At 47.3% G+C, this 15,997-nt stretch overlaps 1 protein-coding gene across 1 annotated transcript in view; it reads right to left on the reverse strand.

Moving 5' to 3' along the window:
• Positions 1–15,997, reverse strand: part of GALE (UDP-galactose-4-epimerase) — a 51,521-nt gene that overhangs the window by 3,888 nt on the left and 31,636 nt on the right. The window contains exons 4-9 of the mRNA XM_063954103.1: positions 11,990–12,103; positions 10,291–10,467; positions 9,994–10,107; positions 9,687–9,753; positions 6,790–6,875; positions 520–597 (exon numbers count right to left, since the gene is read on the reverse strand). Of these exons, the coding sequence (XP_063810173.1) occupies positions 520–597; positions 6,790–6,875; positions 9,687–9,753; positions 9,994–10,107; positions 10,291–10,467; positions 11,990–12,103 (636 nt within the window). The remainder of the gene's footprint in view (positions 1–519; positions 598–6,789; positions 6,876–9,686; positions 9,754–9,993; positions 10,108–10,290; positions 10,468–11,989; positions 12,104–15,997) is intronic.

Below are 15,997 nucleotides of genomic sequence, written 5' to 3' on the forward strand. Positions count from 1 at the left end.
GGCTAGGAAAGCCACCACTCAAATAAAATAGATATCAGGATAGTCTCATTTTTTCTATTCATACTAATCCTGAAGAGTTACAGCATTTGGGATAGTCAAGGCGGTGGCCTTACATAAGAGATGGAAGAACCCACCTTAGATGGATTTTTCCAAATTTTTCAGTGTTCCTTTTTAAAATGTAACTAGTCTGAAAAATCTGGCTTCCTGTGGAGTTTGAGTCACATTTCACAGAACAGAATTAAACTGTGAAGAGGGAAAAACAAAAGCAGTAACTTTTCTTCCTCCAACAAGCATGGTCAGGGTTTGGCGATACCTCACTAAATAAGGGATGTAACCCAGATTGGTTCTGCCAAATCAGCAAAGCCATCTAGCATTTGTGACAGTCAACTCAAGTGCGCAGGCTGTGCATAAAACAAAATTGTGTGTGATCGTTTAGAAAGGTATAAAAATGTATGTATTGTACAGATTAACTTTCTTATACATCAGATTTGCTTTTCCTTAATGCGATGTAAAACTAACCTTTTTACTAGAAGCTTTTTCCATTGCTGCCACCATCTGGAGTACAGAATATCCTACTCCAGTTCCCAGGTTATACACCTGCATGTTGAGGGCAATGTTAGTTTATAAAGAACGCTAAAATAAGGAGGAGATTTATGGTAGACTTACCGTTGTTAAATCTCTTTCTGCGAGGTACACTGGATTCCACAGGGAATAACATTGGGGGTGTAGAGTTGGATCTTGATCAGAGGCACCAACAGACTAAAGCTTTCACTGTTCCCAGGATGCACTGCACCGCCTCCTCTATAGCCCCACCTCCAGGCACTGGAGCTCAGTTTCGTTAAGCAGTCCAATGCAGTAGCAGGTAAATAGATGGTAGATGTTCGTCACATAGACCCACATTCTCACGACAGGAGAAGGGACCGGCAGCTAATGCCATACAAACCCAAAGAAGCTAAGTGCGTCAGGGTGGGCGCCCTGTGGAATCCAGTGTACCTCACAGAAAGAGATTTAACAATGGTAAGTCTACCATAAATCTCCTTTTCTGCAGCGGGGTACCCTGGTATTCCTTAGGGAATAACATTTGGGATGTCCTATAGCAGTTCCGGTTGCAGGCGCAAGAACCCGGCGTCCAAAGGAAGCATCCTGGGAAGCGGCAGTATCAAAGGCATAGAACATGATGAACGTGTTCACTGAGTACCACGTAGCCACCTTGCACAATTGTTCTGCGGACGCGCCACGGCGGGCCGCCCAAGAAGGTCCAACAGACCGAGTAGAATGGGTTTTAATAGCAGCAGGAGCTGGGAGCCCAGCCTGCACATAGGCTTGTGCAATCACCATTATAATCCATCTGGCCAAGGTCTGCTTATTAACAGGCCAGCCACGTTTGTAAAAAAAAAAAAAAAAAGAAGAAGAAGAAGGGAATCTGACCTCCTGATAGAGGCAGTCCTTTCCACATAAACACGGAGAGCCCGTACCACATCCAAAGATCTTTCTTTGGAGGACAAACCATAAGAGATGAAGGCCAGAACCACAATCTCCTGGTTAAGGTGAAAAGATGATACCACCTTAGGCAAATAACCTGGGCAAGTTCAAAGAACTGCTTGGTCACGGTGAAAAATCAGAAAGGGTGGACAACAGGACAAAGCGCCTAAGTCAGACACCCTCCTAGCAGAGGCAATAGAAATACGACCTTAAGCATAAGGCATTTAAGGTCCACAGACTCAAGAGGTTCAAATGGAGACTCTTGTAGGGCATTCAGAACAACCGACAGATCCCATGGAGCCACAGGAGGGACATAGGGAGATTGAATCCATAGAACACCATGAGGGAAAGTGTGAACGTCAGGAAGAGACGCAATTTTTCTCTGAAACCACACTGACATGGCAGATATATAAACCTTGAGAGAGGCCAGACGAAGGCCCAAATCTAGGCCTTGTTGTAGAAAAGCCAGAAGCCTGGAAGTTCTGAAAGTATATGCATTATAATTCTTAGCAGCACACCAGGTGAAGTAAGAATTCCAGACCCTATAATAAATCCGAGCCGAAGCTGGTTTACAGGCCTTCAGTTTGAATGACCGCCTCAGAGGATCCTTTTGCTCTTAGGAGTGAAGCTTCAAAGAGCCACGCAGTCAAAGCCAGTCTGGCCAGGTCCGGGTAGACACAAGGGCCCTGAACGAGGAGGTCTGGGCATTGAGGAAGTAGAAGAGGACGCTCTATCGAGAGACCCTGCAGGTCTGAGAACCAGGGCCATCTGGGCCACACTGGAGCAACTAGAAGTAGTATTCCTCCTTCTTGCTTGAACTTCCGTATTACCCTGGGCAGGAGTGACACTGGAGGGAACACGCATGGCAGTCGAAAGTTCCATGAAATTGCCAGTGCATCCACGAACGCTGCTTGAGGATCCCTTGTCCTTGCTCCGAAGACCAGAACCTTGCGATTGTGTGGAGACGCCATCAGGTCTACATCTGGTAGGCCCCACTTGTCCACTAGGAGTTGAAAGACTTCTGGATAAAAAGACTCCACTCTCCGGCGTGAACATCCTGACGACTGAGGAAGTCCGCTTCCCAGTTGAGGACTCCCAGAATGAACACTGCCGATATGGCTGGTAGATGGCATTCCACCCATTGGAGGATTTTTGACACTTTCATCATTGCCATGCGGCTTTGAGTGCCGCCTTGATGATTTACGGATGCTACCGTGGTGGCATTGTCTGACTGTACTTGAACAGGCCTGTTCTGTACCAGTGGTAGGGCCAGTGTCAACGCATTGAACACTGCCCGTAATTCCAGAATGTCTATCGGGAGGAGAGATTCCTCCCTGGTCCACCGACCCTGGAGAGAGTGTTGCTCCAACACCGCGCCCCAACCTCGCAGACTGGCATCCGTTGTTAGGAGGACCCAGAAGGGACGGCCCCTGCTCCACAGTTGGTCCTGTAGCCACCAGCTCAGTGACAGACAAACCTCCGGAGTCAAGGAGATCATGCAAGACCTGATCTAATGAGGCAGGCCGTCCCACTTGGAAAGTATTAACCTCTGCAGAGGGCGGGAATGAAATGGAGCGTACCCTTATGTCGAAAGCAGACACCATGAGGCCTAGTACTTGCATCGCCAAGTGTATCGACACTCTTGGGCGAGAGAGGAAGTATCCAATCCTGTCCTGAAGATTCAGGACCTTCTCTGGAGACAGAAACAGTCTTTGGTTGTGTGTGTCCAACTGCGCTCCCAGGTGCACCATGCTCCGAGCAGGGACCAGAGAGCACTTTTTCCAGTTAATGAGCCACCCGTGGGCTTGTAGGAATTGGACAGTCAGTTCCAGATGACTGAGGAGAACATCTTGGGAGTTCGCCAGGATCAGCAAGTTGTCCAGATATGGCAGGATCCTGGATTCCCCGACGACGCAGATGAGTCGTCATCATGGCCATTTCCTTGGAGAAGATCTGAGAGGCCGTGGTCAATCCAAATGGCAGGGCCTGGAATTGATAATGTAGGTTGCCAATAGCAAACCGCAGATATTGCTAATGCAACATGGCAATAGGAATATGCAGGTAAGCATCCTGTATGTCCAGGGATACCATATAGTCCATGGGTTCAATTGCCAGTACAATAGAGCGCAGAGTTTCCATATGGAATTTGGACACGCTCACAAACTTGTTCAATGATTTGAGGTTGAGGATAGGCCGGCAAGACCCATTTGGTTTTGGGACTAGAAACAGGGATGAATAGTAACCCCTGCCTCTCTGAGATAGGGGTACCGGCACTACCACTCCTGTTTCCAGGAGGGATGTACAACCAGGTGTAGAGCTTGCGCTTTCAATGGATCCGAAGGGATAACTGTTGAACAGAACTGGCGAGGGGAAGGGGGGGGGGGGGTGACTCTTGAAAGAGATCGCATACCCGTGAGAGACAACTTCCTGCACCCAGGCATCTGAAGTGGTCTTTAACAAGGCTTGGGCGAACTGCAGAAGGGGGGGGGGGGGGGGAGGCCCCGCCCCGTCATGCAGCAGGTTTGTCTTGTTTGAAAGCACGCCGACGGGCGGCCCAGGATTGTTTAGATTTAGGCTTAGTGGTTTTGGGAGCACGAACCTGTCACGGATACACTTGACCCTTTGCTTTCCCTGGAGGTCGAAAGGAACGAAAGGCGTCGATTTTAGCCTTCGGAGCAGAAGGATTAGTATTCGGGAGACAAGCAGTCTTGGCCGTAGCCAAGTCAGTTACGATCTTATTCAGATCCTCCCCAAATAGGATGTCTCACTTAAAAGGGAGCACCTCCAAGGTCTTTTTGGAGTCCAGGTCCACCTTCCAGGACCTCAACCACAAGTCGACGAGCCAGGATAGACGTAGTAGAAGCCTTGGCAGCCATTACTCCTGCGCAGAGGCCGCCTCCTGAATATAAATTGCAGACTGTGGTAATATAAGACCGATATTGTCTGGCAGTGACAGAAAAATCCTGAGGCAGCTCATCTTCAATTGCCTGAACCCAAGCTTCAATTCCTTTTGCAGCTCAAGAGGCTGCCATTGTGGGTCCATGTACAGCACTGGTAAGAGTGTAAATAGACTTCAGACAACCCTCCACATGCTTATCCATCGGTTCCTTCAGCAAGGTGACAGGCAGAGTCGAGGACACCACAAGACGGGCTACATGCGAGTCCACCGGCGGTGGAGTCTCCCATTTGCTACTCAACTCCGCAGGGATTGGGTAACGAGCTAGCATCTTTTTAGACAGGGAGACGCCCAGGATTCCTGACGTATGTCAATTAAATGGTCAAAGTGTGGTAAGACTACCTTAGCGACCGTCTGACGTTTGAATTTATCAGGTTTCTTAGACGTAGAAGCGGGTTCCGCGTCATCCTCCATTTGGAGAATCAGCTTAATAGCCTCCACTGGGTCTGGAACGTCAACCTGCGTTATAGAATCCTCATCAGAAGCAACTCTATCAGTGTCTGACGGATCAGTATATTCCCCATCTTCATCGGAAGAATTGTCCGAAATATTAGTGGATTGGGAGGAAGAAATGGCCTGCTTAGAGGACCCCTTAGCCCCTTTCGAGGGGTAGGTTGAGCAAGCAAAGATTGATATAATTTTTGCACCTGAGTAGATAGTGAATCCGCCCATGGCGGGTTCACCACAGGGACAATATGTGGCTGTAATGGCACAGGAGGGCCTACAGGGGGCGTGAGACGCATCACAAGTGTAGATAGCATATTTGAAAATGCTTCCCAGGGTGGTTCCTGAGCGGCCACAGGTGCTGCGGGCTGGTTGGGAGATGTACGACACAGAGGGCCTGAACCAGTGGCTAAAACTTCCCACTCAGGTAAATCCGTGGTGCAAGCACTGCATGATGCAGGAGCGTCCGTAGATTTCCCGCCCTGTGTAGCAGACATTATAAGGAATGTAGCCTTAGAGACTGACAGTACAATATAGCCAGACAAATATAATACCTGCAAATAACCCCCTGTGTTATGTGACAGTAAATACCGAGCACAGAGAGGATTTAAGCGGTGTGAGGTGACTGAAACACACAGTGAACAATACAACACAGTATATCCTGTGGAACAGTATATGGAATATGAGACCCTGACGCACTTAGCCCCCCCAGGGTACAGAATATAGTGATAGCAACATGTGTGATACACAGAATAGAAACCACACAACAGCTATAGGCACACACAGTCAAGTACAATGCAGAAATTATTACATATAACCAATAAAACTGCACTGGACTAGTAATACTACATAAAAAAATGTATGTATACAGATATAACAATGCACAGTAGATACTGGATGTATATCACAGAATACTTGTACTAAATATTCATATAGTAGTGCATTTGTTCTTAACCAACACTGTCTAAACGACATGTAGAATACTTAAGTGTCCTGTAAATGCACAGCGCTGATGAGGCAGGCGGCCTTACAGAGGAGACAGTGCCCAGCAGTCCCAGGATCAGCGCAGCTATGTGAAAATGGCACCCAAATGCTGACAGGGAGAGAGAGAAATGCAGCTGCAGGGCGGGAACACCTGCTGTAGAACCCTGGAGCTGGGGGAGGGGCCACAGGTCAGCACCTTATCCCCTCTGTTGGACATCACCACCGGGTACTATGGAGCCTATAACAAACGATTTTTGTAAATCTGACCTGTGCTCCCTGCCCTGGTGGATATAGTGGGGTCACAGCATGGCCACATTGTCTACGCCAGCGGCGCAGTCTGTCACCTAGGACCGCCACTAGATCGCGATTTACCGGCGGGTCCCACCTGGGGACCCTCTTACCGCCTCCCTGAAGTGCGACCACGCGATCCAGAAGAGCAGCAGCGGTGATAGGTGACTGATGACCGAAGCGCCTACGCTGTAAGTACCCGGCAACCAGGCCACGGGAGTATACAGTGCCGCTGAGGGATGTGATGGAGCCGCAGCACAGAATGTCAACATGACATACACTGCAACTAGCGTTTGTGCTGCGGCCCTAGAAGTCTTCTAGATAAGCTCTTTTCAGGGCTGCCTAGTGCAGCCTCCCCTGTTGGTGACCTGCACTGCAGGCACCAACTTACAAACGGAGCTCCAGTGCCTGGAGGCGGGGCTATAGAGGAGGCGGTGCAGTGCATCCTGGGAACAGTCAAAGCTTTAGCCTGTTGGTGCCTCGGATCAAGATCCAACTCTACATCCCCGATGTTATTCCCTGTGGAATACCAGTGTACCCTGCTGCAGAAATAAGAGGTTGATTAGCAGTTTATGAGAGGTCACAATGACTAAGACAAGGGAAATGATATGCAAAATGGCAGTTGCCATACTTACTTTACATCCATTGCTGGTCTGCAGTTTCTTGAGAGCGGCAATGTGACCTTTAGCAAGATCCACAATGTGAATGTAATCTCGAACACCTATAAAGCATATGTATACACAAGGATAATCCAGAAATCATTTGCGCCTTCCCGCTGTGCAGCCCATTCACCCTCCCCAGGTCATGGTTGGGTGCTCTCCCTAACCTGTTTTCCAAGTGCTCTGTGAGCGGCATGCTGTTATGGTTGTATTTGGCAATGTTATGCATCGTTAAAATGATCCCTGCGATACAACATCACTCTGTGACTATAGTGCAGGCCTGGCCAACCTGTGGCTCTCCAGATGTTGTGAAACTACACATCCCAGCATGCCTTGCCACAGTTTTAGCATTCTCTAATAGCAAAACTGTTGCAAAGCATGATGGGACTTGTAGTTTTACAACAGCTGGAGAGCCACAGGTTGGCCAGGCCTGGTGTAGAGAGTAGTAGTTTTTGATTCTTGAATGCGAATAAAGGAGAAACCTAATTAAAGTTATCGTCAATTAAAGCAAGTGTATGGTGACGTGAGAAAGTGGTGTGACATGTTGGAGAAAAACCTGCATGATGCAAATTGATTGGTACACCCATCGCTTGACACAGTTTTTATTAGGAGGTTTTCAATCATCCACCCTATAATCTGTCTCTTGCTCCAAGTGATTTTCACCAAGCTCAGAGTTCCTGGACAGGCAAGAAAATGTTTTTGGAATGGATGAGGAGTTGCAGTTAACAACTGGTTCATTGGAGGCAGCAGAGCACAAGGGCCCTCATTCCGAGTTGTTCGCTCGCTAGATGCTTTTAGCAGCATTGCACACGCTAACCCGCCGCCCTCATGGAGTGTATTTTAGCTTAGCAGAATTGCGAATGAAAGATTAGCAGATTTGCGAATAGAAATTTCTTAGCAGTTTCTGAGTAGCTCCAGACTTACTCAACCATTGCGATCAGTTCAGTCAGTTTCGTTCCTGGTTTGACGTCACAAACACACCCAGCGTTCGCCCAGACACACCCCCGTTTCTCCAGACACTCCTGCGTTTTTCTCAGAAACGCCAGCGTTTTTCGCACACGCCCAGAAAACGTCCAGTTTCCGCCCAGAAACACCAACTTCCTGTCAATCACAGTACGATCACCAGAACGATGAAAAATCCTCGTTATGCCGTGAGTAAAATACCTAACTTTTGAGTAAAATAACTAAGCGCATGCGCTCTGCGAACCTTGCGCATGCGCTGTAAGTGACTAATCGCAATATAGCGAAAATCGGCAAACGAGCGAACAACTCTGAATGACCACCAATAAGGGGCTTCTAGCTTGTGGTCAGATACGAAATGCTTAGATGACGGAGATGATTATGTGAAGAAATAAAGATACTCTGTTTAAAAAAACCATTAGGATGGTGGTAGTTCTATAGTACAGATTAGGCCCTATGGAAATATCAATGCCAGGAATAGTTAAAGAAATCTAGGGTCATACTGGAAAACACAGCTAACAATTAGTTCAGGAAGGGAAACTTTGTGGGTGGAGAAATATTACACACTGCAAGAAAATTAGATGCACGGGAGTGGATTAGTCTACACAGAGACAGCCCTTTTATGAATCAATCACTTTTCAATGTTCTGTTTAAGCTACATTTAGCAGAATTCCATGCTAGCTGAACAGAACGTAGATCAGGTGAAGGAGTAACATACCCATAGGCCATGCTATTTTTTCAGCAGGAACCAAGTTCCTGAACTTCTCATTAGATTAGAAATAATCAGGATCTCTGTTCTTAACCCTGTCCTGGGCAAAAATGTTTTTTTTCCATAATATAAGTTTTATTTTAAACTCCATTTTGAGTGCCTTCTTTACTAAAAACTATCCATCTATCACTTTAATAGCTCCACCCCCAGACCTGTAGTTCCTGAACCTATTTTCCAGAAAAATTAGTACTGCCCATAGGCAGATATACAGTCAAACAAAGATTACTATAGTGATGTAAATCCTGGAGGAAATAGGAAGTAATCACCACACCACGCCCTGCCAGACTGGGGGGAGGGAGGGAGGGGTTGTGAGGGTCACCCACAGCATGCCAGAACAGATCTTAGAGAGTGCCCAGGCTTAAATCCTAGGCTACGTGCTGCCTGTAGTATTGGCTAGGCAGAGCAAGTCCATTTACACCGAGTGTTCTCTGCCCCTTTGTGCACTTCAACTGCAGGCTCAACAGTCATCTGGGCTAGAACACAACTGATGGGTATGCCTGGAGATCTCATCATGAAACGCCAGTGATAAAGTTCCACCACTAAACAACTGCCCCATAGTTTGCACCCCATGTCTCACAGTGCTGTAAAACACATACTGTACTTTTATAGACTTTCCCATTTTGGATGCGAAGAAACAGTTGAAGCTCAGATGTGGGACATTGTGACCTAATCTTTAGTGATTAATGTCATACATATTCTGCTTACCATGTACTGTCCCAGTGTTACTACGATATACAATGTTAATGACCCTTTTTACAAAGTATTCTTTAATATTCTGTATAGCAGATGTGTGCGACTACAATATCAGATGTATCATTTGTATTAGAAAATGTCATAATTAAATGCATCAATAGCATTTTTTGCATGGAGTCAGACTACCAGGCCACGTCAAACCATTGTACTGTATTGTGTAAACAGCTACTGTAGATCTTGGTTACAAAAACAGAAGGTCCTGCTAGTCTGAATAGAAATTCCAGTCCGTGAGGTAGCCATCTGTCCCATGCCAGCTAAATACAGGTTATCTAAATTTAGCAACTTAATGTACTCACATAGCCAGGACATTATGTGTTTAGTGTATGCCATTTTAGATGCTCTGTTGATCTGTTCCCTCACGCTATGCACAGCTACATACGTGGATACTTACCAGTCCCATCCGGTGTATTATAGTCATTTCCAAATACATTTAAGTATTCCCGTCTTCCAACAGCTACCTGAAAACGGCATGCAAGAAAGTGTGTAGCATTATGCCAACATGCTTAGAGGAGAATAGAAAATGGGTGTTCTTAAACTTAGAATATTATTTTGTACAGTCCTTACATATAAAAGACAGTTAATGTATTCATTTGCGGTATACAACTAGTGCTAAGATCATGGTGAAACTCCCCAAATGGGTGTAGTAATTATATATTGGGTCCTAGTTTAAGATATACAGATAAAAACAACCAACAGACCTGAGACACATAGGGCATCAGGTTGTTTGGGGGTCCCTGGGGATCTTCTCCAATCCTCCCAGACACGTGAGATCCAACAGGGTTAAAGTACCTCAAAAGAATGGCATTCCACTCCTAGGAGAGAAAAAAAAATAATTTTTATATATTATATATACACACACACACGAACTGGTCCCAATAAAAAAAATAGTGGCCAGATTTTCTATTTCCCACCCCCTGACTACACAAATGTGATTGCCTACTAGGCAGCAGTCTACTCTGTGTGTGGTAATTAGACCTTCTCTTTATTGCACTCACCCCTTCAGCTTTGCATAGATCTTCAATCATCTCTTCAATGAAATACTTTGTTTTTCCATAGGGGTTTGTGCAGCCTCCAACTGGGTGCTTCTCATCTATAGGCAGGTACTTGGGGTCACCATACACTGTGGCAGAGCTGCTGAAAACTATCTTGTTTACCCCATGAGTTTTCATTATCTGCAGTTAGGACACAGAAATGTAAGAAGTTTGTTTTTGTCTGTAGAAAAGGTCCCCTCAAACCTGTCATTTAAAGGGGACTCATTATAGCAACACATAACATGGGAATTCACCATCACACCCTTGACTGCCATAGAAGCAAAGACTAATTGTCCTGACAAAACAGTTTTACTTCGATAGCTTTCAAATAACAGGTTATCCCAGCAAAACCAGTGTGTTCACAAACCTGGAAGAGCACCTTGGAACAGCATGGGACTAGCTGGGAGGTTGTGACTTATGGGGGTAATTTAGAACTGATCGCAGCAGCAAATTTGTTAGATAATAGGCAAATCCATGTGCACTGCAGGAAGGGGGGCAGAAATAACATGTGCAGAGACAGATAGATTTGGGTGGGTTATATTGTTTCTGTGCAGGGTAAATACTGTCCGCTTTATTTTTACAATGCAATTTAGATTTCAGTTTGAACACACCCCACCCAAATCTAACTGTCTCTGCACATGTTATATCTGTACCCCCCCCCCCCTGCAGTGCAACATGATTTTGCTTATTAGCTAACAAATTTGCTGCTGCGATCAGATCTGAATTAGGCCCTATGTCCAGTAGCACAGATGCTCAGTGTTGAAATCCCTGCAGCCTGAAGCATACGACTTATGTTCAGACATACAAACAGGATCATTCAGGTGTGGATACAAAACAGCTGTTGTACGCAGATCGGTCAATGTTCTTACTGCGCATGCATCTGACCTGCAGTGCACATGCAAAGCGAGTGAACTGTGATTGCGGTCACACCAAGGAATTCGCTTCAAAGTGAGTGACAGGAAGACCGCTATTGGGGGTTTTAACAGAGTGGTCGGGTAAACACAGATGTGTCATGTCCGCTCAGACGCATGCAAAAATGATCAGTTGTGATCTTACTTGCTACTGGAGAGCCCTCAGCATGCCAGGAGAGCAGCTCAGCCAGAGAGTTTTCAGAGGCACGCCAGACTCTCAGACATGACCAATTTGCAACGATGGTACAGAAGTACTAGCAATTATATGCCATCAGACGGAAATTATGCGATTGCAGTGGCGTGCCTATGCTCAGGTAAGCTTCTGCCCAAATTAACATAACTTCAACTGCATACGACAAAAGATAGCAACAGCAAGGACAACTGCACCTGAATGAGCCTCAGCGTGAGTACAAGTCCCCACAGTCTATGATCACTGGTCGATTAATTAAGAGACACATGCTGTACAGCAGTCCCATCTGAAAACAGCTCGACAATCAAAGGTCTCCGAGAAGCATTTTATAAAACTTCAATTTAATAAAAACAAAACAAAAACAAAAAAAACCACGCCACACACACACACACACACACACACACACACACCTCTTTACAAAAGAGTGCTTAAAAATGGTGCAAATTAGGGCGAGAGGAAACATACAGTTTTCCAATGAGATGCAAATGTCTGTTTAAATTACTTGCTTGCAAATTATTCTCTTCCACCAGACCCATCACCCTCATTAATTCAGTGCACTCACCTCCAGCAGCTGAATAGTACCAGTGAGGTTCACTTTGTAATACAGGAGTGGCTTCTGTACAGACTCTCCAACAGCTTTCAAGCCAGCAAAGTGCAGAACAGCCGAGAACTTGTGCTAGGTACAGGATGAAGGACACATCACAGAAAGTCAGGATTTCTATTATACAATAAATCCCCATATAAACACCAGGAGCCATAAATAACACAAGATAAGTTTCTTCAAATTAGTGATTGGATAAAACGCGATTTATGGTAAGAACTTACCATTGTTAAATCTTTCTACAAGGTACACTGGGCTCCACAGGGAATGACATTGGGGTGTAGAGTAGGATCTTGACCCGAGGCACCAACAGGCTAAAAGCTTTGACTGTTCCCAGAATGCATAGCGCCGCCTCCTCTATAAACCCCGCCTCCGTGCACAGGAGCTCAGTTTTTAGTTAACCAGTCCAATGCAGTAGCAGGTAAGAGACGACAACCGTTAGTAGCCACATACACAACATTCTCACGACAGGAGAAAGTGTCAGCGGCTAAATGCCATACCAACCCAAAGAAGCTAAGTGCGTCAGGGTGGGCGCCCTGTGGAGCCCAGTGTACCTCGCAGAAAGAGATTTAACAACGGTAAGTTCTTACCATAAATCTTGTTTTCTGCTGCGGGGTACACTGGGCTCCACAGGGAATGACATTGGGGATGTCCTAAAGCAGTTCCTCATGGGAGGGGACGCACTGTAGCGGGCACAAGAACCCGGCGTCCTGGGAGGCGGAAGTATCGAAAGCATAGAACCTTATGAACGTGTTCACCGAGGACCACGTAGCCGCCTTGCACAATTGTTCAAGGGTCGCACCACGGTGGGTCGCCCAAGAAGGTCCAACAGACCGAGTAGAATGGGCCTTGATGGTAGCAGGAGCTGAATGGCCAGCCTGTACATAAGCATGTGCAATCACCATTCTAATCCATCTGGCCAGGGTCTGCTTGTGAGCAGGCCAGCCATGTTTGTGAAAACCAAACAGTACAAAGAGAATCAGACTTCCGAAGGGATGCAGTTCTCTTCACATAGATACGGAGAGCCCGTACCACATCCAAAGACCGCTCTTTGGAAGACAAGCCAGGAGAGGCAAAGGCCGGAACCACGATCTTCTTAAGGTGGAAAGAAGACACCACCTTAGGTAAGTACCCGGGACGTGTTCCAAGAACCGCCCGGTCACAGTGAAAAATCAGATATGGGGACCTACAAGACAAGGCACCCAGATCAGACACCCATCTAGCAGAGGCAATAGCCAGCAGAAACAATACCTTAAGAGAAAGCCACTTAAGGTGTGCAGATTCAAGAGGCTAAAATGGAGACCCTTGCAACATCTCCAGAACCACCGACAAGTCCCAAGGAGCTCCAGGCGGGACATAAGGAGGTTGAATCCGCAATACACCCTGAGTGAACGTATGAACATCAGGTAAAGTCGCAATTTTTCTCTGAAACCAAACAGACAAGGCAGAAATATGAACCTTGATTGAGACCAGACGAAGGCCCAAGTCCAGGCCTTGTTGTAGAAAGGCCAAAAGTTGGCTGTACTAAACTTGTAAGCATCATGATTATTAGTGGCGCACCAAGCAAAGTAAGAAATCCAAACCCTATGATAATCAGAGCAGAAGCCGGTTTCCGGGCCTTCAACATGGTTTGAATGACCACCTCAGAAAATCCTCTGGCCCTCAGGACGGAAGCTTCAAGAGCCACACCGTCAAAGCCAACCGGGCTAAATCCTGATACACAAAGGGGCCCTGAACGAGGAGATCTGGGCGCTGTGGAAGTAGAAGGGAACGCTCTATCGAGAGACCCTGAAGGTCTGAGAACCAATGCTGTCTGGGCCACGTGAGAGCTATCAGAAGTAGGATTCCTCCTTCTTGCTTGAACTTCCTTATAACTTTGGGCAGGAGTGACACCGGAGGGAACACGTATGGCAGCTGAAAGTTCCATGGAATTGCCAGTGCGTCCACGAACGCTGCTTGAGGATCCCTTGTCCTTGCTCCGAAGACTGGAACCTTGTGATTGTGTCGACACGCCATCAGGTCCACATCTGGAAGGCCCCACCTGTCCACGAGTAGTTGAAACACTTCTGGATGGAGGCTCCACTCTCCGGCATTTACGTCCTGATGACTGAGGAAGTCCGCTTCACAGTTTAGGACCCCCGGAATGAATACTGCCGATATGGCTGGCAGATGGCGTTCCGCCCACTGAAGAATCCTTGATACTTCCCTCATTGCCATGCGGCTTCGAGTGCCGCCTTGATTATTGATGTACGCCACCGTGGTGGCGTTGTCCGACTGTACTTGAACAGGTCTGTTCTGTATTAAATGCTGGGCCAAGTTCAGCGAGTTGTACACCGCCCGCAGTTCCAGAATGTTTATTGGGAGGAGAGACTCCTCCCTGGTCCACCGACCCTGAAGGGAGTGTTGCTCCAACACAGCGCCCCAACCCCTCAGACTTGCATCAGTCATCAGAAGGACCCAGTTGGAGATCCAGAAGGGACGACCCCTGCTCAATCGATGGTCCTGCAGCCACCAACTTAGTGACAGACGGACCTCCGGAGACAAGGAGATCATTTGCGACCTGATCCGGTGAGGCAGACTGTCCCACCTGGCAAGAATCAGCTTCTGCAGAGGGCGGGAATGGAATTGAGCATACTCCACCATATCGAAAGCAGACACCATGAGACCTAGCACTTACATTCGGCAATGCATCAACACTTGCGGACGAGATAGGAAGCATCGAATCCTGTCCTGAAGCTTCAGGACTTTCTCCTGAGACAAGAACAACCGCTGGTTGTGAGTGTCCAACAACGCCCCCAGGTGCACCATGCTCTGAGCAGGGACCAGGGAAGATTTCTTCCAGTTGATGGCATGCAGAAACTGGATAGTCAGATCCAGATGGCGTAGGAGAATTTCTGGGGAATTCGCCAGGATCAACAAGTTGTCCAGATACGGCAGGATCCTGACCCCTTGATGGCGGAGCACAGCCGTCATTACCGCCATGACCTTGGTGAAGACCCGCGGAGCCGTGGTCAAACCAAAAGGTAACGCCCAAAATTGGTAATGGAGGTTGACAACCGCAAACATGAGGTACTGCTGATGCAACATAGCAATGGGAATATGCAGGTAAGCATCCTGTATATCCAGGGAGACCATAATATCCCCAGGTTCCAAGGCCAGAACAATAGAGCGAAGAGTTTCCATACGAAACTTGGAGACCCTCACAAATTTGTTCAAGGACTTTAGGTTGAGAATGGGCCGAGAGGACCCATTCGGTTTCGGGACTAGGAACAGCGGTGAATAGTACCCCTTGCCTCTCTGAGTCAAAGGCACCTGTACTACCACTCCTGTGTCCAGGAGGGACTGTACGACGGAATGAAGAGGGTTTGCCTTCACCTGATCCAAAGGGACGTCTGTCAGGCAAAATCGATGAGGGGGGGATACGCCGTACCCTCGAGTGACGACTTCCCATACCCAGGCATCTGAAGTGGTCAGACCAGGCCCGCAACCAGAGAATCCAGCGAGCCAAAATGGACGTAGTAGAAGCCTTGGCCGCCAGGATACCGGCATCAGAAGCCGCCTCCTTAATGTAATGAGAAGCTGTGACAATATACGACAGACATTGTCTAGCATGATCAGAAACGTTGGAAGGCAGCTCAGCTTCCAACTCCTGAGCTCATGCTTCAATAGCCTCTGCAGCCCAAGTCGCTGCAATGGTGGGCCGATGCACAGCACCAGCTAGGGTGTAAATCACCTTTAAACAACCCTCCACACGCTTATCAGTCGGTTATTTCAGAGACGTGACGGCCGTTACAGGCAGAGCTGAGGATACCACCAGCCGCGCCACCTGCGAATCCACTGGCGGGGGTGTCTCCCAATTTTTACTTAGCTCCGCCGTGAGGGGATAGCGAGCCAGCATCTTCTTGTGAGGCGTGAATTTCTTTCCTGGATTTTCCCAGGATTCCTGATGTATGTCATCTAAATGGTCAG

Source organism: Pseudophryne corroboree, chromosome 2 (assembly GCF_028390025.1).
Source record: "Pseudophryne corroboree isolate aPseCor3 chromosome 2, aPseCor3.hap2, whole genome shotgun sequence".
Taxonomy (NCBI): domain Eukaryota; kingdom Metazoa; phylum Chordata; class Amphibia; order Anura; family Myobatrachidae; genus Pseudophryne; species Pseudophryne corroboree.